Source organism: Chelonoidis abingdonii, chromosome 3 (genome assembly GCF_003597395.2).
Source record: "Chelonoidis abingdonii isolate Lonesome George chromosome 3, CheloAbing_2.0, whole genome shotgun sequence".
NCBI lineage: Eukaryota > Metazoa > Chordata > Testudines > Testudinidae > Chelonoidis > Chelonoidis abingdonii.
This window is the reverse complement of record NC_133771.1, coordinates 155,875,644-155,899,119: the sequence shown is the minus strand read 5'-3', so window position 1 is coordinate 155,899,119 and position 23,476 is coordinate 155,875,644. Positions and strand designations below refer to the sequence as shown.

General features: G+C 45.9%; 1 protein-coding gene across 1 annotated transcript in view; it reads left to right on the top strand.

Annotated features, from left to right (window-relative positions):
• The window catches only part of MDGA1 (MAM domain containing glycosylphosphatidylinositol anchor 1), a 196,362-nt gene that overhangs the window by 52,124 nt on the left and 120,762 nt on the right, over window positions 1-23,476 (top strand). The window contains exon 4 of the mRNA XM_075064581.1: window positions 16,339-16,478. Within this exon, the coding sequence (XP_074920682.1) occupies window positions 16,339-16,478 (140 nt within the window). The remainder of the gene's footprint in view (window positions 1-16,338; window positions 16,479-23,476) is intronic.

Below are 23,476 nucleotides of genomic sequence, written 5' to 3'. Positions count from 1 at the left end.
TGTGATAATCTAGTCTGACCTCCTGCATAACACAGGCTGTAGGGCTTTCGGAATTAATTTCTGTTTGAACTAGAGCATATCTTTTAGAAACCCAACAAATCTTGATTTGTTTTTCTGAAGCCTCCTGTCCTTATTCAGAAACAAAACCTATGGTTTGGGTCTCCTTTATTTTGACCTTGTTCTTTTTAAAAATAAACCTGCTGGTTGAGTCTGTACTTGTGTGTGTGTCTGTGTTTTGGGTGTGCACATGTGATTGTGGTGGTCAAAGTTTGCACTTGTCCCCAAATGTTCTCAGTGCTGCTTGCCAGGGAACCATGTATGGTACTGTTCTCTCTCTGCCTTTTTGTTCTCTTGGAAGTCACAGCTGTTGCCCCCTGATGACTTTTTATATGAAAAGGAGCCCATACTCCCTCATTGATCAGGTCACATGCACCTTTGCTGCTAATCCAGTTGACAAATGATTAGCAAATTGACATTTTCCTTTCCCTTTTGAAGGGCTGAAGGCTGCATGTGTGTGCCTGCCTTTCATTTCTGTTAAATGGTCCAGCAGTAAAGCAGCAGCCGGAGTTTCAAAGTGCTCTGTTTTCTGGATCCGTAGCCACAGATGTCTTTGTTGAAACATCGCAGTTGTTGTACCAAAGTGTGTGGGTTTTTTTGTTTTTTAAAAAAAAGGGAAAAAAGAAGAGAGGAAATAAAACAAACGGCAGTAGCAATGACCTTGGGAATGAGCTGATCTCAAATGCAGGGATGATGGGAGAGAGGCAAAACCCTTGGGATGGTTAAAGCAAAACACACTTTCCTATAGAGGTTATTAGCAACAAGTAACAGTTTTCCTTAGGACATTCATCTACTAAACTCCGCTACCTGCATTGTCCAGTTGCTGTGCACCTGGCTGACTCTCAAGACTTGCGGTGTGTATCAGTCATCACCATTGGGAGAGGAAGGAGGAGAAAGACAGGAAAGCAAAGGGCATGAGATTTGCACAGAGCAGCTGGCTTCTGTTCAGGCCCTATGGGTTTGGCCCTTCAGGCTCCCAAGGCACAACTGTTGCTGTTGGATCGTTTGCAGCCTGGTGGTCAGTGGGAGCAGAATGGACCTGCTTGCTTGCCATGGGATACAAAGGCAGTATGTTTAGATGCAAACAGCAGCCTAAGAGCAGGATGGCTCATGAAATGAAGGATCTTTGAGAGGCTTTCTGACTGTTATCATTCAGAGCTTGTGTGGAGGTGCCTATGTGAAAAGAATAGTTGGGTCTCAGCCCAGCTCCTACTGGGCATTGGTGCCCATCACAAACCACCATCACTACTGGCATTAATTGCCCTTCTTCCCTCCCCCTGTTGGTAGTCTCCATAGGGATATAAATATCGAGCTGATGCAGGCCAAAGGGAAGGGATGGTCCTGCTTTGGTGGTTAAATATTTCACTGAAGCCCACATGTAGACAGGCTGGACTCACCCCTGCGGCATCTCCTGCTGGTGACTTTGGGGAATTAGCTCAAATTCCAGCCTGGAGCGCCCTCTGCAGGCCAGTGATCCACCTGTCTGCTGCTGGCCCTCGTGTCGCTCCCTGGACCCCGGTGCCGCTTTAACTGGGTCTCCCCGCTCCCAGGGGAACCCTCACCCCACTATCCCCTCTTTGCCTCAGTGGTGGCTACTGCCAGTCTCTGTTTAGCCCCTGTGCCCTGGGGCAGACTGCAGTGTATCAGCTGATCATCACAGGCAACAAGGAGGTTGGACTGGCTGCCTCTACCCACCCTCCGGCTGCCCCTCTGCAAGCCCAGTACCTTGGAGGCCTAGAACCAGCTCTGCAGCCTGGGGAGTTGCTGGCCTAGGGCTTCCCAGCCCTACCTTCCTCTAGGTCCCCCCGGGTGAGTTCCCAAGCAGCCAGGCTTGTCTCCCTCCCCAGTCAGAGAGAGACTGCCTGCCCTTGGCTTCCCTGGCCTTCTTATTAGGCTCCCGTGGCTCAGTTGGGGCCGTGGCCCCAGCTGCAGCCGCTTCCCTAATCAGCCCAGCCTAAAGGCTGCTTTGTCCAGCCCCAGCCCCAGCCCCTTCCCAGGGCTGTTTTTAACCCCTTCAGGGCAGGAGCAGAGGTCCACTCTGCTACAGCACAATATCCTTCCTTGTAAAACGAATCTAATGCCATTGCCCCCAAATTGACCCAAGCCTTCTGGTGCATCAGCCATCCTCTCTGGGGCATATGTTCTGCAACTCCTGCTGTTTTTTTTCCCTGTTTGTTTGTTTTGTTTTGTTTTAAAAAGCAATATCTAAATGTTGCTGGAAGAGTCACTGGTGATTCAGCAGAGGGTTCTCCCGGCATGCCGCTGGGACAATGTTTTGCTGGTGGTGCCATTGTTTGGAGATGTAAAGCTAAGGTTCTGACCACTTCTGAGTTAAAGAGCCCATGCCACTTATTAAGTGGCTAGCTTGCCTCCTAGGTGATTCCATTCTAATCCCTAAAATTCCTCCCTGCAGTTTCCATTGGAAACAATATTCTTCACTTGTGATGTAGTGTTCTGGAGTGTCAGGCAAGCGTTGCTTTGTGCACCTCCGTGACAGCTAAGTTTCTGTGGTGGGTGGAATGATTCCTGTATATTTATGTAAATGCCGCAGAGGCATCTGGCACTTTCCAGATGAAGTAAAGCAAGTTCCCTGCCCCCAAGGTACGGCATTTGTAATTGAATATAAGCAGGCAATCCAAAGAGCAAAGCTGGCACTAGCACATGGGGTTCAGGGTGGGTTAAGCTGGCTGGCGTGCTGGGAAAAGAGAGATGCTCAGCAGAGCTTTGCTTTGTTTTGCACACCCTTTGGGTTGTGATCGTTAGTGTTATCATGTTAGATTAGTGTCATGGTGGCTTTGTTTTGTGATCCTCTCCTGAGTGGGGCCAGCCGTGCAGAGCACCAGAGTCAGGGTAGTGCTGGAAGGGGAGCTAAAAGGAATTTAGGGAAGTGGCTTGGTCAGTGCTTAAAGACATGGAAAAAGTGGTGGGTCTATCAGACACCACATCTCCGTGTCTCCCCTTCCTCCCAGCCTCAATCTGTTCTTGTCCACATCAGTGCTGCCCGTCTACATCTGTTCCCCCCTCTCCCCTGCAGCCTCACCTCTGCTCCTCTTGCAACTCCAGGGGCTCTTCATCCCCTCTACCAGAATAGGGAGGCTGCAATGGGGGTGAAGGGTCTTTCTCCCCCTCCTAGACAGGGGAACAGCTCCAGGGGCTCTTTACCCCTTCTGCTAAGGTTGTCCACCTCTGAGATGCAGGAAAAAAACCCAGCCACTGGCTACCCACCCACACACAGAAAGGGTCCCAGTGCCAACTACAGCTGATTCTCTTCTTCCCCCACCCCCCAGTCATGAGCCCCTATCTCGTCCCCTCCTAGGAGCCCCTGCCTCCCCCATCCTTCTCCTCACTGGTGAACCTTGTGTCCATCCCACTTCCTGGCCCTCAGTGCTGAGAGGAACAACCATGGTTTTGATGGGTTGAGGGCCTGGTGTGCAGAGCAGGTGCCAGCTGCACAGTAGTTACAGGATTGCTGCATGTGCACCCAAATTTCAGGGAAGGCTGGTCACAAGTAGAGAAGAACTTGGCACATTAAATATTTTTGCCAGCAACTTCCAAGCCAGGCCAAAAAAATTTGGCCAGGTGGCAGCCCTACCCTGCCCCTTCCCAGCCCCGGTGTTGCAGGGAGGGGAACAGAGGAATGGCCCCTGTTGCTTACAGAAGGGGAGGGGGGAGAAGCAGAGGAATGGTCCCTGTTGCTCACAGAAGGGGAGGAGGGCGCGGAGCTGCTCTAAGTAGCTGGACTCTTTCTGTTCTCTCCTCCCTCTGTCCTGAGAACAGATCCTGACGGGAGGAGTAGAGAGCCTTGCCTGCTTCTTGGCTCTTTAGACCTCCAGTGGAGGGAAAGTGGGCAGTCAGAGGTAGTTTCCCTCCAAGCAAATCTGAAATGTGCTTCTCAGAAATTTTATTTGCAAGTCTGCCACCTGTTGTAGTCTGGCACACTTTACACAGAGGAGAGCAAGGTCACTAGGTCCTCAAGAGGCAGTGGTTTTCCAGGCAGAGAGGGAGATGTGAAAGAAGGTCCAGGGCAATGAGTGGGAGGGAGCACGAAAACTCTGAAACTCTTATATCTCCAGAACTCCCGCTCTTAGCGTCTGGTCAGTGAACGTCTTTTCCCCCAACTCCTGAGAGTAATCCAGCTCTCGGTGTGAAGGGTCTGAGACCAGCTAGACTCGGAAGTGCCTGACTGCCTCAACTCAAGGCTACTCCTGGCTGGGACTCTGAAAACCCACTGTGACGAGTTCAGTCACAGAGACCCCCTTGAGGCTGTCACCTAACATGTTGGAATTACCTCTGAGCCCATTTTCCCTGCCAGTTTGGGACTCCAGAACCCTGCCTTGTTGATCTAGACACACTAGTCTGCTGCAACACAGACCCCAGTTTAGTCCACGCCCCCAAAGCAGCAGACTTTACCTAAAAACAGCTCAGCAGGTTACCTGTCTCCCAGCACCCAGACATCCAGTGGGATACAAACCCCAAATAAATCAGTTTTACTCTGTATAAAACTTATACAGGGTAAACTCATGAATTGTCTGCCCTCTATAGCACTGATAGAGAGCTGTTTGCTCCCTCAGGTATTAATCACTTACTCTGGGTTAATTAATAAACAAAAGTGATTTTATTAAGTATAAAAAGTAGGATTTAAGTGGTTTTAAATAATAACAGACAGAACAAAATAAGTTACCAAGCAAAATAAAACAAAACATGCAAGAAACTGAATACAGGTAAATCTCGCCCTCAGAGATGTTCCAATAAGCTTCTTTCACAGACTAGTCTCCTTCTTAGTCTAGGCCCAATCCTTTCCCCTGGTACAGACCTAGTTAGTTTCAGCTCAGGTAGTAACTATGGGATTTCTCATGACTGGCATACCCCTTTGTTCTTTTCCACCCCCTTTTATGGCTTTGGCGCAAGGCGGGAATCTTTTGTTTCTCTGGGTCCCCACCCTCCTTCTAAATGGAAAAGCACCAGGTTTAAGATGGATTCCAGTACCAGGTGACATGGTCACATGTCCTGTGAGACCCCAAGCTCCATTCTTTCCAGCCTGACTCACATGAACACAGGAAGGCTTACAAGTAAACAGAGCCATTTGCAAACAATTGTCCTGATTAATGGGAGCCATCAAGATTCTAAACCACCATTAATAGCCCACACTTTGCATAGTTACAATAGGACTTCAGAGTAATGCTTCATATTTCTAGCTTCAGATACAAGAATGATTCATACAAATAGGAAGAACACACTCAGTAGATTATAAGCTTTGTAATGAAACCTTTACAAGAGACCTTTTTCATAAAGCATATTTCAGTTACATTATATTTACACTCATAAGCATATTTCCATAAATATATGGAGTGCAACATCACACCCCCGTTAGGATTTAATTCCCTGTCTGGTTTGGCAGGGATCTCCTCCTAAGGGTGTCACTGGGGCAGAGCTGCAGAGGAGGCATCAGGCACCCAGGACTTGTTTCTGACCAACCAGACTTCACCATTAAGAGGTGACATGAAGACATCAGCCACCTGGCTTCAATTAGATATCACCTGCTGGCTCCTCCCTTTCTTCTATTTGCATTGCAGAGTTAATTCTGACAGACACAGCCCAGTCTTTCTCCAGCCATTAATACACTATTGATTCGCAGCCCTCATGACAGTGTTAATGGACACTGATTGTGTATTATTATTTCCATAATCAGCCTCAAGCTGGAGTGAATTTTCCTTTGCAAATGCTCCATCGATAGTGTGCCCAGCTTTCTGGCCTTCCGGGGAAGGAGCCGGCCTGATTATTTGTTTTGTTTAAAGTTTCATTGGAGCTTTTGGTTTCTATTATTAATAGCTTAATCAATGACACCCGCTGAATAATGAGAGAATGCCTCCCTGCCCTCCACAACCTTCCTTCACAGCATTTGCCATCCCTTCCCAGGGCTTGTTCTTGCAGACACGTTTTCATGACTATACAAAACTGCCCCTTTGTGCTAGACACCCCTGCTCCATGTTTGTATCTGCTCGCTATCCTGAAATACTTGCATTTTCTACAATATTAGCGCAAACCCTGCGTGTTGTTTCTATTCACTTTATTAAAGCCCCAGTAACACCGCATCTCCTGTCTTTAACATTTTTTTAGCACAAATGTATTTGACTGTGTATATCAGAATTATCTTAACTGCTTTCTATAAGTCCTTTATCATGTCTCCATTGAACCAATGACCACCCAACTTCTATCTTCGCTGGCTCTTATGACTTAGAGGAATGATGTCATTTTCTTGTTCTTGCTTCTCTTGTTGCTGCACTGTATCATTTTTTTTCTTTCAGCCAAGTCTGATCTTGCAGGTAACAATTGCAAATGTCTCCAATTTCACCTATACGCTTGGCCATTATTAGCCATGACATCATAAGATTGAGGTGCTACCTCTTTTGTTACAGTGGCTTTCTAGCCCAATTTCTACCATTATAGATATGTACTCAATCATTTGGTTTCAAATAAGGTAGCTTAGGCAATCCTCACTCATAATAATACTTTTGATACAAACTTGGCTGATATTTATACTTATTCCTTTCCTTCTATCCTTTTTTGAAAAAGCACAGGTAATTTCCTGTTACATAACAACTGTGCAGGTGCTAAACCTTGTCATAATGGCCATGTTCTATAATTTAATTTAAATCAATATTGATTTCTTCAGCTTTTATTAGTAATCTTTTTATTATTTTAACACCATTTTCAACTTGTCCATTAGATTGTGGGTAACATGGACTTGATGTAATATGTCTGAAATATATGCTATGTAAAACTTTTAAACTCTCTTGACTATGAAATTGAGGTCCATTTGCAGTCATTGCCCTATTGGGAATACTATGCATTGCAAAAATTGATTTTAATTTTATTAATGACTTGTTTGGCAGATGTGTTTTCTAGTATAGATATTTAAGGAAACTGTGAAAAATAATCAAGAACTATAACATATGCATATCCTTTATATTCAAATAGATCTAAATCTACTTTAGACCAAGGTATTGAGTTTTCTTGAATAAATGTCAGAGGTTGTTTAGACTGAGTACATCCACATTTTTGATATTATCAATGGCTTTATGTATTCTTTGTGAATCAATCTGTAATCCCTGATTAGTATGTATGTCTCCTAGAAGCATTAATTCTTGCACTTTAAATTTACATTTGTATTAAGCTTCAATCCTGCTTCTTTTGCTTTAGATAATGCTTTAGTTAATCTTCTATCCTGCTCTTTTAAAGTTCTTCCCCATATTCTTATGTCATCTATGTACATGTGTGTGCTACCTATGTTTTCAAAAATCTTTTAATTGCTCTATGAAATATGTCTTAGCTGAAGGTAATCTTTTTAAAACAGTAGTGTCCAAAAAGATGTGTTAAATGCCCATAGCAATTGGCTTTCTTGCTCCAGTGATATTTGCCAAAATCCATTTGAAGCTTCTAAAGAAGAAAAGTATTTTGCTTCTGACAGTTGTCCAAATATTTCTTCCCTGGTAGGTATTTTAAAATGTTCCCTTTTAACATACTTTGTTAAGTCTTCTGGATCTAAATATAAATGTAGGTATCCATCTTTCTTTTCTACTATTACTAATGAATTCACCCACTCAGTTGGCTCTTCCGCTCTTTTAATTATATCTAAATTACCTGACCTTTCCGATTCCTTTTGTACCCTACTTCTTAAAGCTAAGGATATTTTTCTAGTTGCTTGTACAACTTGTTTCTTTGTTTCATTTAACTCTGTTTTATACATTGTATCTGATTTACCAATGCCAAAAAATAGTTCTGTAAATTGATGTTCTTTTTCCAGTGTTTCGGAATTTTGAATAGTCTGAGTTCTACTGGTTAGATCTAGAGAGAAACGTGGTTCTAAACCTAAAATAGAAATATCTTGTCCCTTAACTACTACAGATCTTATACTTTCTAAATTGCCTTTAACTAAGACCTGTAATTCACTAATACCCATAGCTTGAATTTTTTTTTTACCACTGAAAGATTGTAAATTAATATGTATTTGTTCTTTCTACAGGCTTTACTTTAGACCTCCTATAATTTCTTCTGAAATGAGAGTAGCTTGTGCACCTGTATCTATTGCATACAAAATAAATGTTCCATTAGAAGATAGTGTAAGGGCTCAATTCTCCTTGTAATTTACAGAGCAACTTGGTTTCAGAATACCCAGTAACCAGTTTTCTTCATCTGTAATGTTAGTTCCGTATTTCTTACTTGATGTCTTCTCTGATACTTTTGAATTTTAAACTAAATGTAAATATCTACGTTTTTTTCAGACTTTTCTGTTTACAAACTTCTGTGAAATGATTCTGTGTCCTGCAGATCTGACAGGTCTGACCATATGCTGGACATTGTCTAGGTTAGTGCCTCCAACCACATCTAGAATGTTCCTTCATATGCTCATATGTTTTAACTTTAACACTCAATGGACTTGTTTGTTTCCTTTTCCTTAGTAAGTCTATATTCACATCAATTTGTTTTCTTTCTAAAATGTGCAATCGTTGTTAATTAAATTCAGCAGTTTGGCAAATTCTCACTGCTTTTTCTAGATTTAGATCTTGCTCAAACAGTCTCTTTTGTTACACAGATACCTTTTTATACCCATCTTCATTTGATTCCTTATCATGGATTCTGGGGAAATTACATGTCTGACTTCTTACCTTTTAGATCCATTTAAAAATTATTCAAGTCTCTTCCTCCCTTTGATTCCTTGAGTAAAACTGAAATCTTTCAAATGTTTCATTTCTTTTTGGTAAACAGTATTCCTCAAATATTTTTAAGACAAACTCCTAGCTGGCTCCTTCTCTAGCATTAAGCTCAAATGAATTAGATAATGAAATTGCTTTTGTACCTACAGTATTCACAAAGATAACAATCTTTTGCTCATCTTCCTTATGAGTGGAGCTGATTGCCCTAAAAAATGCATCAAATTCTTGTGTAAACCTTTTCTAATTTTTCTGCAGCATTGCTTGACATTTTGAGAAATGTGAGAACTCTTCATTTATCCATCTTATTTCGTTCAAATTTGTTTTCACTTCTGAGTAACTCTTACCTCAGTTTTTTTTTAACTTCTTCCAGTTTTTTATCACTTCCCTCACTCCTTTTGCCATGTATTCTTTTATGGCCAAATAATCCACTAGTCTAATAATTTAACTAATCCTTATTAGATACATAGTTAACATTGAATGAGTTGAGTTAAAATGCTCTGTATGTATCAGTCTAACCTAAAACCAACAGCCTTTTCCCACTGTCCTCTCCCACACTCTTTAATTAGATATAATTAAAGCCACAGTAACACCACAGCATGTTATCTAGATCTTTGGGTATGTCTCTGTGCCATGTGTGCAAAGGTCTCTGTGGTTGCTCTGAACTCTGTAGAAAACCTGGGGTAAGACTCCGCCTTTTGCTGCCCAAGCAGAGGCTCCTACCACCTGAGAATCTTCCTTAGCTGTTAGCAGTATAGGACTTATGACACACAGTGGAGCAATTGTGATTCCATCCCGGAGTGGGTGGTGATACTTAAACTCTGGGTAGCTGATCACAATACTATCTCAGCAAGAAAAATCGAATGATTTATAATTTAATTCCAATAAACCCCTGCACCCTCCATTTGATGCAACATATTTTAGGATTTTTCTGCTTCTTTCTTGGCACCAGCTGCAAAGCTCATCCACTAGCTGCCTCTTGTGCGAGACAGGAGATGTGAGAGAATGTGATTGGCAGCCAGCTGCCTGGCTCTTCAGGGCTTGAGCAGATGGTGTCAATCGGACTTGAAGTGAGTGTTCAACACTGCCCTCTCCCTACTCCCGTGTTCGCTGTAACTCCAAGAAGATTGACCCAGACAGATCAACAAGGCAGGGAAAGGGCTCTGCCTTCATAGTTTGACCTACTTGCAAAAGAGGATGCTTTATAATCGCACCAGGTACATCGAGAGTCATGTGACTGTCAAAACTCGTGTCTTGAGTAGTTCTGATGAACTGTGTCAATGAGGAGCAGGAGGCTGTAGCCTACAGGGGGCAGCAGGGAGGAGCAAAACAGCCAGCTTCACGCCAGAGGGGGATGGGACCGGAAGCTGTACTTGATATGTGGATTTTTGGTGCTGCATCAACAGCTTTAAGGGCTGAAGTTCTTTATCCAGGGAGGCAACCCCAGAACAGGTACAGCGAAGGTGGGGGCAGGGCAGCACTGTGTGTAAGGATGAGTTGTCTTCCCAGTCCCTCGTGAAGCACCCTCAGATCTTTCCTGGGATCTGTGTTTAGGAGTGGACGGCGTGCTGCGGAGGTGCTGAGCTGATGACACTCGTGGTTTCCTACTCTGAAACAAAGGAACGTGTGACGTATCCATTTTCTCTGGCCTGAACAGCTATCCAGGGTGGATGGATGCAGGCTTGCTGCTGTTAGGCTTGCTCCTGAGGCTAAGGCTGCTCGTATGGATTTTTCTATCCTTTTTAGAACAAGAATATTGAACATCTGGGTCTGAGGAGCAGACTCCAGAGAGAAGTACACCCAGCAATAGCCCACGGATATGAGAAAACAAAAGGGCAGGTTGCATTTGCTGACCTGGCTGATGTCACTAAGAGCCTGGGGGGATTTTGTGTAAAATCTGTGAAGAACCGCTTATAACGTAAGCCTCACTCAGACCACAGCAGACCTGACAAACTCAGCCCCAGGGGAGCTGACTCCAAGCTGATACTGCACTGAACTGCTCTCAGCTGGGAGTTGTCTGGCCTTAGGCCAAACCATTGGACCCATTCTGAGCAGATCTTAGCAGAAAGTCATCTCCTGGCATGCTGAACTGGCTTTGTTATAATTTCAGCCCAGCGGGAGAAGACTTCCAGCTCAAAGCAGCTCCTTCCGGAGGAGGCTCCCTTTTGGTACAGCTGGCAGAACTGCTCTCCTTGGGCCCAGCTCTGATTTCTGTTTGGAGCTTAGCTGTGGGGCCCCACTAGCTTGTCTGGTACAAGATGAGGGACTTCTATAAAACTTCAGCCTCTTCAGTGTCTGGACCCCAGCCAGCTGACCCAGCAGGTTCTCTCCTCTGTGTGACTTGCCCCAGGTTGGTTTTAGGGCCCTGTCATGAAATAGTGTCTGGAGGGAAAATGTTGACCTCATATGAAGAAGTTTGGTGTTCTTCCCATGAAGTTGTATGGTCTGAGTAGTACACGGCCTTGAGTGCACCCTGGGTGTCTTTCTTTCTTTGCCCCAGCCCTCACTGCTCTGTTGCCTCCATTGTTGTACCATCTGAGCCTTGTAAACATAAATGGATCGATCCCCACAACCCCCTTGTGAAATAAGGAAGCAACGTCATCCCCTTTTTATGGCTGGGATCCAGGGCAGTGAGAGATTAAATCCCTTGCCTGAAGTTACACAAGCAGTGTGGCAGAGCAGAGAACGGGATCCAGCTCTCCTGAATCTCAGTCTGCTGCTTTCCCTACAAGACCATTTCTCTCTCCTCCGCTACTTGTTATTAACACGGTTGACCTCTAAAGAGCAGGTGTCTCGTAAGCTTCCCACATGATGGTGATAACATTGTTCAGTACATTGCACTGGCATAAAGTTATTTTATCCTCTCCAATTTCCTTTCACTTTAGTGTGTAAATATATTAAGTGAAAGGCTAGTTAGAAATCTCAGTGCAGAGGCCAAGTGCCCTGTGGGCCAGGCCTTTCCAGGGCGGGAAATATTAGGATGTGCTGTGAGATGGGTAGGTTTTCAAAGGCTGCATCTTTCCGTGAAAGCAGCTGTGAGTGTCTTGGACTGTTTGCTTTGTCTGGAGCAAAGCCCCTTGTGTTGGGCTTCTCTGTGGTGGATTTCTGTCCGGGAGGAATGGAAGTTCTGAAGCAGCTTTGCTTTGGTTGTTGAAAAGTGGACTGAAGCCTTGGAGAAAAGACCAGGGACACAATCCTGCCCCAGCCTCCAGCGCGCATTGGAGCAATTCCTTTTCTGTCTTGTGTGGTTCTTTGGGTTTTGCACACTCAGAGAGGCATCCAGGTTTAGGGAAACCCACCAAAACATGTGGAAATGTCTCCTCAGGGCTCATACTTCATGGGACTCTCACAGGGAATGATGGAGATGACTGCTTCAGTCCCAAGCACCAACCCCCTTGCCTCACAGTCTGATCTTCCTGTTCCTCCCAGGAGAAAGTGGCTTCCACAAAGCCTTGTTTTTTGTGACAGATGCAGTCCCACCACCTGGGGAGGGAGGTAATGCTGTCTACTGCACTGGAGACCTGGAACCTTTCTGTGTGCTAAAAACCCCATGGGACCCAGGATGATGGGAAATAATAATATTCCTTCCACGTGAGCACCCTGCGAATGGAATTAATCCTCATCCGACCATTTTACAAAGTGACTTTCCCAAGACCATACAGCACATCCCAGCAGAGTTAAGATCAGAACCCAGATCTCACAGCTTCTAATTCTGTGATTTAACCACTAGGATAGCTTTCCTGCAAGACACTGAGAGTAGAGTTTGCCCTTGGCTATCTCCCTGCTGTCTCACTGAAGTAAACATAACTGACGACGAAGTTTTTTCTCTGATCAGACTCCCATTACATAGTAGCCAAGTGGTTTCACAAGCCATCTGCAAATAGTACAGCAGATTTTCTAAACTCTCCATTCAGAGACCTGGCCCCAAACTGGGTTTAGAAGACAGATGAAATGTCTTCTTGTTGCTGGAGACTCAGTGCTGTTACTGCAGGAGAGAGTCTACTACTTTGGACAAGGGTTGATCAGCAGCGATGGTTCACTCTCCCAAGGGCCTCTCTCTCTAATCCTGCTGCAAAGAGGATTGGGCAGGGGAAACTTCCTAACAGTGGGGGGGGGGGGGGCGCGGGGGGGGGGGGGGGGCACTGGTGCCTCAACAGTGCCCCTCCCATACTGCCACTTCTCCCTGAGGCCCTGCCCCTCTTTCCCACCCCCCAACCCTGTTGCACTTCCTTATGGTTGGTAAAAAGTGGGAGAACCATGGCCCTCTGCCCCCAGCGCCAGCACCCCAGGGCTCAACCAAATTATTGATACTTACTAGTAAAGCTACAAATATAGTCTTGCTTCTGAGCAATAGGGAAATCCACTGGGCTAGAGAGAGCTCTGTGGAGTGACAGCGCAAGAGAGGACAGGGAACATCTCTTAGGGACCGTGTACACATGGAAATGTACTAGCATATTTATACCAGTATAGTTACCAGTATAACTCCCCTGTGGGCACTCTATTCCAGAATATGAGAGCCTTTTTCTGATTTAGCTTATACCACTTCCAGAACAACATAAACTAAACTGAAAAAGGCACTTTTATTCCAGAATAAGTGTGTTCGTATGGGGAGTTATACCAGTATAACTGTGCTGATAAAATCCCCCGTGTAGTCTAGCCTGTAGGGACTGTCTTGGAGATAGGGCTGGCAGGCAGGAAATGGTTAATCAGAGGAGAGGAGCAAAAAAAAAAAAAAAGCAGAGACTTCAGGGGGGCATTGGCCAGAGGGAAGGCAGCCACTGAAATTAGAAGATCTAAAATGAGCTGGAGTGTACAGTAAGCAGGATGCACAGAGGAATTTAGGGAAACATTTAAGTTAAAGCGACAGAAGCTGAGCTGTTACCACAAGCGAAAGAGCTCTGAGATGGGAAGGGTCTGTTGGAATGCAGGCAGCCCCACTTCAAGGAGAGAACTCAGGATGAGATTGAGGCGGAGGGTGTCTGTTTTAATCCGCAGTGGAGATTCCTCCCAAATCCAGAATTGGGTGCAATCAGCATGACTGATAGTTGGTGCTGCAGAGTCAGGATTGAGGTGCCCTGGCAGGTCTGGGGCTGGGGATGGGAGCTCAGGACTGGAAGAGTAGAGCAAAGTACGTCAGATCAGCACTGAGGGGACACAGTAGAGCTGTGTATGAGAAGATTGCACCACCTCCTCTTGCCCTGCACTAGCCAAAGTGCTACCAAGCCCTTTCTGTTTCTTAAAGTGCTTCCACTTACTTCCTCTCCCGACACGTTAGCGAACAATAATCCCCCCATCCTCTTGGGAAAGACAAATCTCTCATCTGCTCAGTCATATCAATGTAGCTTTGTGTCCTTGTTTCAGTGTTCTAGTTTTTAATGACAAGACTCTTGTGAGAGCTATCCCAGGAGATCTCTCCAGACGCTATAGGCAGGAGAGGGAAGGAGAGGCAGAGATGAGTGTCCATATATTTGCTATAATATCATTCCAATAAATGCATTGATTCTATTAGCTCACAGTTGTGTGGACAATACTTTTCTGATGATCCTGCCAATAAATTGCCATTGAATTGGAACGAGAGAGGAGACATAGTGATAGAGGGGGCGTGATCACCTAGCACACAGACCCTGTGTAGCACTACAGCGTGCACCTTTGTGTTTTATAAATGGTCACCTCTTGGAACAGGGTAACCAGTCATTGAAATGCGACCTTCCTTCCCAGTTAGGGGTGAAAGCCTCCGCTATTTTAAATTAGCCTAGTTTGGCTAACGGCAATGGAGCTGCCCCAGCTTACACCAACTGAGGATCAGGGTTTTGGTCTGAGAAACACAACTGCCAGGGGTGGCTCTAGGTATTTTGCTGCCCCAAACACGGCAGGCAGGAAGCTGTGGGACCAGTGGACCGTCCGCAGGCATGCCACCTAAGGCAACCTGCCTACCGCCCTCGTGGCAACCAGCAGAGCGCCCCCGCGGTTTGCCACCCCAAGCACGCGCTTGGCATACTGGTACCTGGAGCCGCCCCTGACAACTGCAAACCCCCTTTTCCACTGTCCAAGCCCAGCCTGGCCTGGGCTTGTGCGGCTAGAGAATGCAGAGCTGACTGTTTAGAGCTGCAAAAACACTGCTTTCATTTTGCACTGGCTAATAATATTTTGATTTTTTTCATCCTTGGTGACTGCATGGTGACGGGATCTGTGGCTTACTCCAAAAGTCCCTGCACCTCGGCAAACTTTGTGCCAAAGCTGGTATTTATTTAACTCTGCCTGCATAATGGGGTTTCCTTGCAAACCCTGTGCTTCGTTTGGAGAGTTTTTATACAACTCTTTACTTTTAAGCCCTTTCTTCATTTCCCTCTCAAAGTTGTCCTGTACTGAATTACACTGGGGGTGATAGGGCTGAGGAGATGAATCCACATGGAAGTGCTGCAGCAAGAAGGAGACACATGCCCCACTGAACTAGTAATGTCTTCAGGTTTATCCATTCCTTAAAGTTAGGCTGCAGTTTTCTGCCTGGCCAAGCACTGGTATCCCATGGAGATGCGCACAGTCACATATAACACTCCCCAGCTGCTGCAGTTACCATGAGCGCTCTCAGCATATGGACCAGATGACTGTTGATGCAGGTCCTCTCAAGCCAGATCTTTTTATATATTCCCTCTTAGTACTTGTAGAAATGGCTCCTATTCCTGTTGATCAAGACTGACTAGTAGGGTTTGAGGTGAAGCATTGGTTGGTTTAAGGAATTGGTAATGGGATATGGAGCCTTTCGCCTTCACTTCCCTTTTAGGGGGAACCAAAAATCGTTCCTTTTGGATGCTGCTGCATTGGCCTCCGTGAAAAGCATTGGTGGTCTCAGTTCAGTTCCTAGTGTTGCCACAAATTGGCCCTTCTTGGAGTCTCAGCGGAAATCTCAGGGATTTAAGAAGCCACAGAGAATGAAGTCCTCTCTCACCGCTAGAGGAGGATTCTTCTAGCACAAGCCTGAGGCATGTTTATGTGACAGCATGGGGGAGAATTGTACCTACCGTGGCCTGTGCTGTAACCTGTTCTGGGGATAAATACTAATAGCCAGTGCTTATACAGCTCTGCAGAGTCCTTTGGAGTGACTGGCTGATTAACTCTCATAACCTCACTGCGAGGTAAATCACCATCATAATCCCTCTTCTACAGGCACAGAGCACTCCTGATTTGACTAGGTCACACAGCCAGTCCCAGACAACACTGCTTCTCAGAGCTAGGAATAGAGTTCAGCAGTTCCTGGCTCCTATTGATTACTGGCTTAACGCTATCTCTCAGTGTACTCTAGTCTTCAGTCTCCACAGCTGCTAATCCCAGTTTCTTTCCCTGAGATTAAAGTCACTGATGCCAGGGGAAGGAGGAAATTCCCCAGTTTTCAGAGCAATGATGCTCTTGCCTCTCCAGTACTGACGTTAGTCTTGCTTTCACCTTCTGCAGCCCAGCAGAGGCTGCATGGCTCCCGGGGCGAAGTGTGGCAATTCCAACAGCTTTGTGAGGACTTGGATTCCACCTATATGTTGCTGGCATTCCCTGTTCTAATTAGTTTTCTCTTTCCCAGCTCCAGCTCAGGCCCACATCATCCATGCGGGGCAGGCCTGTGTTGTGAAGGAAGATAACATCAGTGAACGAGTGTACACTATCCGGGAGGGCAACACCCTGGTGCTGCAGTGTCTGGTCACGGGACACCCACGGCCACAGGTAACCTTTCTGTAATGCCAGTCACCCACACCCCTGTGCTTCTCTGTTGGGTTCACTCTAATCTCACCTTGTAGAGGAGACATTGGGGGTGGTTGGAGGACACCTTTCCCCACTACCTTCACTCTTCTATCTTTTTGAAGGTAGGTTCCTCTCCTCTCTTTCTCCCCTGGCTTCCTGGGCAGTAGCTGCAATAAAAGAAAGAAAGGGCTGAGGAGCATAGACACTGGATGAGTGAGTGTCCTCTGGAGCTAGGGCTGTGGCCTACAATGAGGCCAGAAGTCCTACCACAGTACAGCATATGGCGATTTCCCTGTGGCTCGAGTACTAGTGAAAACTGTGTTTTGGGAGCAACAGGGCCTAAGGTGAAATATTGCCCGATTCTGCCTGTGTGCTGTATATTGGTAGCACAAGGCTCTCTCCAGAGCGTCTATCATTCTAATGGACCAGAATGAACTAAAAACATGGGCTGTGTTGAATTCAGGGCTGTGTAGGTAACACTAGAGACTTCAGTCCTCTCTCCACAGGACAGGCACAGCTGGGACAGGGGTAGTACAAGCTTCCCCGTCACACCTCACCAACGTAAGAGCGAAGTCAAACCTCTGTGGCCTGTTCAGCCTTGGCCTCTCAGACCAGGCCAGCAAAGGGGATCACTCAGGGGAACACTGGGGGAGGGGGCATTTTTCTGATTTGGACACTTGTCCATGATGACCTGGACTGGGACCCATCAACTCATTTCATACAGTGGATGCCAAGCAGCTGCCAGTGGTGGTAATTTTTGATTGTTACTGTCCAAAACTGGATTCAGACCCATGCCATAGAGGTGAGAGGACTGCAGGGAAATTCTTACATAGCAGCTGATGTGTGTAAATGACCCCAGAGCATGGGTAAAACTGTGGCTAAACTTGGGCCTTCAGGGCCAGAATAAACCCTGGGGAGTGAGTTACACTGTGAATGAAGCTCTCCGGGGGAGAGTTATAAGAGGGTTGGTGAGAAGCTCAGCGGTTCCTGCTGCCCCTGCAGCAGCCTTGCCAGCCGTAGGCACTGATGCTGATAAGCTGTAGCTCTGTGTGTGCCAGTCACCCCTTCCCTGCACTAACTGACCAGGTGCTATTTGTCTCTTGGCTGGTAGGAAATGACAAAGGAGAGAGAGCAGCTCAGCCAGAGAATCCAAGTTAGAATTAGCCAACAAAATGTCTTCTAAGAAACAAAAAGATAGTGAGCCAGGATGTTGGGCAGCTGGGCCACTCAACAGAGCCTCTCGTGTGTCATTGTGGAGGATTATCTACCCTAGGCACTTGGGCACACTGATCCTGTGCACAGTGGGCAGATCCTGGCTGTGCAGAATAGAGGCATGGAGAGAACTGATGCCCATGCTGCTGAGGAGCATGCAGGCAATGTGAAGCTCATGGGCGCTCTGAGCCTGGTAGGACTAGAGAACATTGATGTACCCCTGGTGCATACAGAACGCTGCTGCACAAGAAGCTATGGCATCCCCAGAACCTGTTTGTTTGTGTGTAACACTAGCACGTGCAGAGCCCAGGTGTGCACATGGGACACTGGTATGTATGTCCAAAGAGGTCAGGCAGACATGGAACACTGGCTCACACAGAGCTATGCCCACATCCCATTTCTCTTTCCCCAGCTTCCCTTCTCTCCCTGCCTCTTCTCTCTTCCTTCTCTACTTTGCCCATCTGCCACATCCCTTCTCTCTCTTAACTCCACTCCCATGCATGCTCTCTGCACCTTCCCCCACTACTCCAGATCAAAGGTCTTCTCTTAGCCTTCGTCTAATCTTTTCCCTCTCTTTCTTCCATTTACTCACTAAAGCTTTAACATGTAGCCCAAATATTTAAACGAGGTTGAAATGAAAGGGCTGGGGAATGATTAAAGAGCTGACTGAAGCAGCTGTGCAAACAAGAGACTCTGAGATTTGGGGCCCTAAAACGGTCTCCTCATAACCCTACCAAGACTAAATAAATCCATCACAGATGGCCATTAGCTGAGCAAATCTGCCTAGCAGGGGAGTGGGCTGTAGAATCCCGCCATCTTTAGAGCAATGGCTCTAGTTCAGCCCCATGTCAACTGGCGCTGGGCATGGACCAAGGTACCCACTCCCCTCCAGTGGCTCTGTCTAGCATGAGGGCAGTCGGAAATGAATGTCCTTTTACTGTCTGCTTTGTGTTCAGTGCAAAATGACCTGGTGGATCTCAACCCAGCTGCTAGGGGATAGGTGTCCCATAGCAACTGGTGCTTCAGAGATGTCTGTATTGAACTCAAAGGCATAGGTGCTGGAACTAAGGGTGCTGGGGGTGGTGCCGCACCCCCTGGCTTGAAGTAGTTTCCAGCATATCCAGGGTTTACAGTTTGGTTCAGTGGCTCTCAGCACCCCCACTATACAAAATGTTCCAGCTCCCTTGGTCCAAGGTGTGACTGTGCCATGTGTAGACATTCCCTAGCTAGCTTGAAAAGCTATAGGAATGAATCTGCAGCAGCAGGAATGGCAGCTCAGGCTAGCCACTCAGGTACATACCCGGAGCCCTGGGTGGGCTTGTACAGAGTGTGCTGCCATGTCTTCACCACTGTTGTTCAAGCTAGCTAGGTCAAAGCTGGCTCAGGTATGTGTACAAGTGCTGCAGTCACACCTCTGACTGCAGTATAGATGTACCCTGAGAGCAGAGGCAGCCAACAAAGGAGACTGAGAGGCCAATGAACAAATGGGCCATGGGCATTGATTTCCTTCTGTGCTCTCTGGGTTAGGGTAGGGGGAAGCTTGCACCGCTGCAGTATATTTTGAGATATACAGATAAGACTTCAGTCTCCGGGGCATGTTTCTGCAGCCCCGCAGTTAATTGTGAAATGACCTACAAATGTGCAGGTGGTGGTCTAAGACTAAATGTAAAAAAATGTAAAATTGTTTGAATTCTGAAGGGCTCTTTTTCTTTTATTAAAGTGTGTTTACGACAAAAGAGAGACTTACAAAAATAACCCTTGTGGGGTCCCCTCCAGAGAGGGAGACAGGCTAACAGCAGTAGCTGAACTTCTCACTTTGGAAGCCAAACAGATGAATATCCGCATTCATAGGATCACAGAAATGTAAGGTTGGAAGGGATCTTGAGAGGTCATCAAGTCCAGCCCCCTGTGGTGAGGCAGGAACAAGTAAACTTAGAACGTCCCTGACAGGTGTTTGTGTGATGCAGTAGGGAGAGGGGCGGTTTGCCCTGGGAATGTCGTCTAGTTTTACTGAGACTGTCTGCATGGGGGATGGGAGAGCAGGGGATGACTTTAATTGAGGGACAGTTCCTGAGCCAGAAAGAGGATGGGGTGAGGCAACGCCTTTGCCTGGGAAACTGAACAAAGGAAGAGGAGGAGAGAAGAAGCGGGAGAGAGCCGGCTGGAGGGGTTTTGGTTTCAGTTTGGGCTGGCTGGGAAGATGCAGGGAACCCCAAGTCTGGGGTCTAAGCTTCTTGGCTCCCAGAGGGACCTGGCTGAGGGGTCCTGGTTGTACCTACAAGCCCTGCTTGGGACTGTGTTCCTGTCATCTAATAAACCTTCTGTTGTACTGGCTGGCTGAGAGTCACAGTGAATCTCAGGAAGTGAGGGTGCAGGGCCCTGACTCCCCCGCACTCCGTGACAGTTTGTCCAACCTGTTCTTCAAAAATGTCTAATGATGGGGATTCCACAACCTCCCTTGGAAGTCTATTCCAGCACTTAACTACCCTTATAGTTAGAAAGCTTTTCCTAGTATCTAACCTAAATCTCTCAGGCTGCAGATTGAGCCCATTACTTCTTCTCCATGTCTATTGAAGGTAGGATAACAATTGATCACTGTCCTCTTTATAAAAGCTCTTAATACTTTTGAAGACAGTTATCAGATCCCCTGGCAGTCATGTCATCCCAAGACTAAACATGCCCAGTTTTTTAAACCTTTCCTCGGAGGTCAAGTTTTCTATAGTTGTTAATATTTTTTTTTGCTCTCCTCTGGACTCTCTCACCCTTTTTCCTAACCCTTTCCTAGATGCACAGAATAGGCACAGTACTCCAGGCCCCACCAGTGCCAAGGAGAGTGAAATAATTACCTCCCATGTCTTCCACTCCTGTTAATACATCTCAGAATATTTGGCCTTTTTCTCAACTGCATCACACTGTTAACTCGTCTATTCAACCTGTGATCCACAATAACCCCTTTTCGGCAGTACTGCTGTGTAGCCAGCTACTCTTCATTTTGTAGTTGTGCATTTGATTTTTTTTTCCTTCCTAGGTGTAGTACTTTGTACTTATCTTTTCTGAGTTTCATCTTGTTGAATTCTGACCAATTCTCTAATTTGTCACGCTCATTTTAAATTCTAATCCTGTCCTCCAAAGTGCTTGCAACCCCTCCCCACTTTGTGTCATCCTCAGATTTTATAAGCATACTCTCAACTACATTATTCAAGTCATTTAATGAAAATCTTGAATAGTATTTGGATCAAGACTGACCCCTGTGGAACCCCAGTATCTACGCTCTCCCAGTTTGACAGAAAACCATTGATAACTACTCTTTGAGTATGATCTTCCAACCAGCTGGGCACCTGCCTTATATTAGTTTCATCTAGACAACATTTCCCTACATTGCTTATCAGAATGTCTTGTGGAACTGCACCAAAAGCCTTACTAAAATCAAGATATACAAAGTCTACTGCTTTCCTCCAACCACTATGCTAGTAACCCTATCAAAGAAGAAAATCAAGCTGGTTTGGCATGATTTGTTCTTGACATAACTATTGCTTATAACCCTATTATCTTCTAGGTGCTTACAAATTGATTGTTTAATAATTTGTTCCAGTAAATTTCCAGGTATAGAAGTTAGGCTGACTAGTCCATAATGCCTCGGTCCTCTTAGTTCCTCTTTTTAAAGATGGGTAACTATGTTTGCTTTTCTCCAGTCTTCTGGGATTCACCCATCCCTGATAAATTATTGAAAGTCGTTGCTAACAGTTCTGAGATTACTTCAGCTAGTTCCTTAAATACCTTAGGATGAATTTCATCAGGCCCTGTGGACTTGAATGCAGTACTTCTAACTTTATCTAGATATTCTTTAACCTGTTCTTTCCCTGTTTTGCCTTGTGTTCTTTCCCCCTTGTTGTTAATATTTAATTGTATAGAGTATCTAGTCACCATTAGTGAAGACTGAAGCAAAATAGGCATTAAACACCACAGCCTTCTTGATGTAATAAGTTATTAGCACTTCTTCTCAGCTAAGTAGAGGACCTACACTTTCCTTAGGGTATATCTACACTACGAAATTAGGTCGATTTTATAGAAGTCAATTTTTAGAAATCAGTTTTATACAGTCCATTGCGTATGTCCACACTACGTGCATTAAGTCGGCCGAGTGCATCCTAACTACCATGGCTAGCGTCGACTTACGGAGTGGTGCACCGTGGGTAGATATCTCACAGTTCCCGCAGTCTCCACCACCCATTGGAATTCTGGGTTGAGCTCCCAATGCCTGATGGGGCAAAAACATTGTCACGAGTGGTTTTGGGTACATGTCGTCAGTTGCCCTTCCTCCATGAAAGCAACGGCAGACAATAGTTTCGCGCCAGACACCAAGGCAATTAGAAGAGCACAGCAAGGCGTGCTGCGCATCAGAGAAGCTTTGAAAACCAGTTTCATGACTGGCCAGGCTTCGGTGTGACAGTTGCTTGTGTTTCTCCTTGATGCAAACCCACCCCCTTTGTTGATTTTAATTCCCTGTAAGCCAACCACCCTCCCCCCTTCGAAATAAAGTAACTATTGTTTTGAAACCATGCATTCTTTATTAATTACAAAAAAAAAGAGAGAACAGACAAGGTAACCCGGGTGGGATGGGGGAAGAGGGAAGGACAAGGCCACATTGCTTATTGTAGCCACACTACAAATCAAAACTGTTTGAATGACAGTCTTCTGTTGCTTGGGCCATCCTCTGGAGTGGACGGGCTGGGGGCCCAGAGCCACCCTCCCGCCTCCCCCTGCCCCTCCCCTTGTGTTCTTGGGCATCTGGGTGAGGAGGCTATGGAACATGAGGAGGAGAGTAGGCGGTTATACAACGGATGCAGCGGGGGGCTGTGCTCTTGTTGGCTTTCCTGCAGCTCCAACAGACACTTGATCATATCCGTTTGCTCCCGCATTAGCCTCAGCATCACATCCTGCCTCCGCTCTTCGTGCTCACTTAATTCTTTCCTGGCCTCTGCCACTGAATGCTTCCATGCATTAAGCTGTGCCCTATCAATGCGGGAGGACTGCATGAGCTCAGAAAACATGTAATCGCGAGCGTGGTTTTTTTTTTTTCACATTCTAATCTGCGATAACTTCAGGGATGGAGATGATAGGGGGAGTGTAGAAACATTCTACACTCTACAATTATGGGGAGACTGCATGGTCACCTGTGCTGTTGGGTTTGCCATGCTGACCAAACAGGAAATGAAATTCAAAAGTTTCTGGGGCTTTTCCTGTGTACCTGGCTAGTGCATCAGAGTTCAAAGTGCTGTCCAGAGCGGTCACAATGGTGCACTGTGGGATAGCTCCCGGAGGCAATACCATCAATTTGTGTCCACACTACCCCAAATTCGACCCAGCAAAGTCGATTTTAGCTCTACTCCCCTCACCGAGGAGGAGTACAGAAGTTGATTTTAAGAGCCCTTTAGGTTGACAGAACGGGGTTGGTTGTGTGGACATATTCATTTTTAAATCGACCTAACGTGGCTAAATTCGATGTAACCCCATAGTGTAGGACCAGGCCTTAGTCTTTCTGCACTAAAAAGTTAGGAAGACCCAGCTACATCGCTATGGGGTGTGAAAATCCACACTCATGAGATATATAGTTAATCTGACCTAACCCCAGTGTAGACAGTTCTAGTTCGATGGAAGAATTAGGTAGTATCCACACGGAAGCGCTTAAACAGTGTTGCTGTTACAGTGGCACAGTTGCAGCATTTCAAGTGTAGACAAGCCCTTTAGCCTTTCTGACTTTGTCCCTA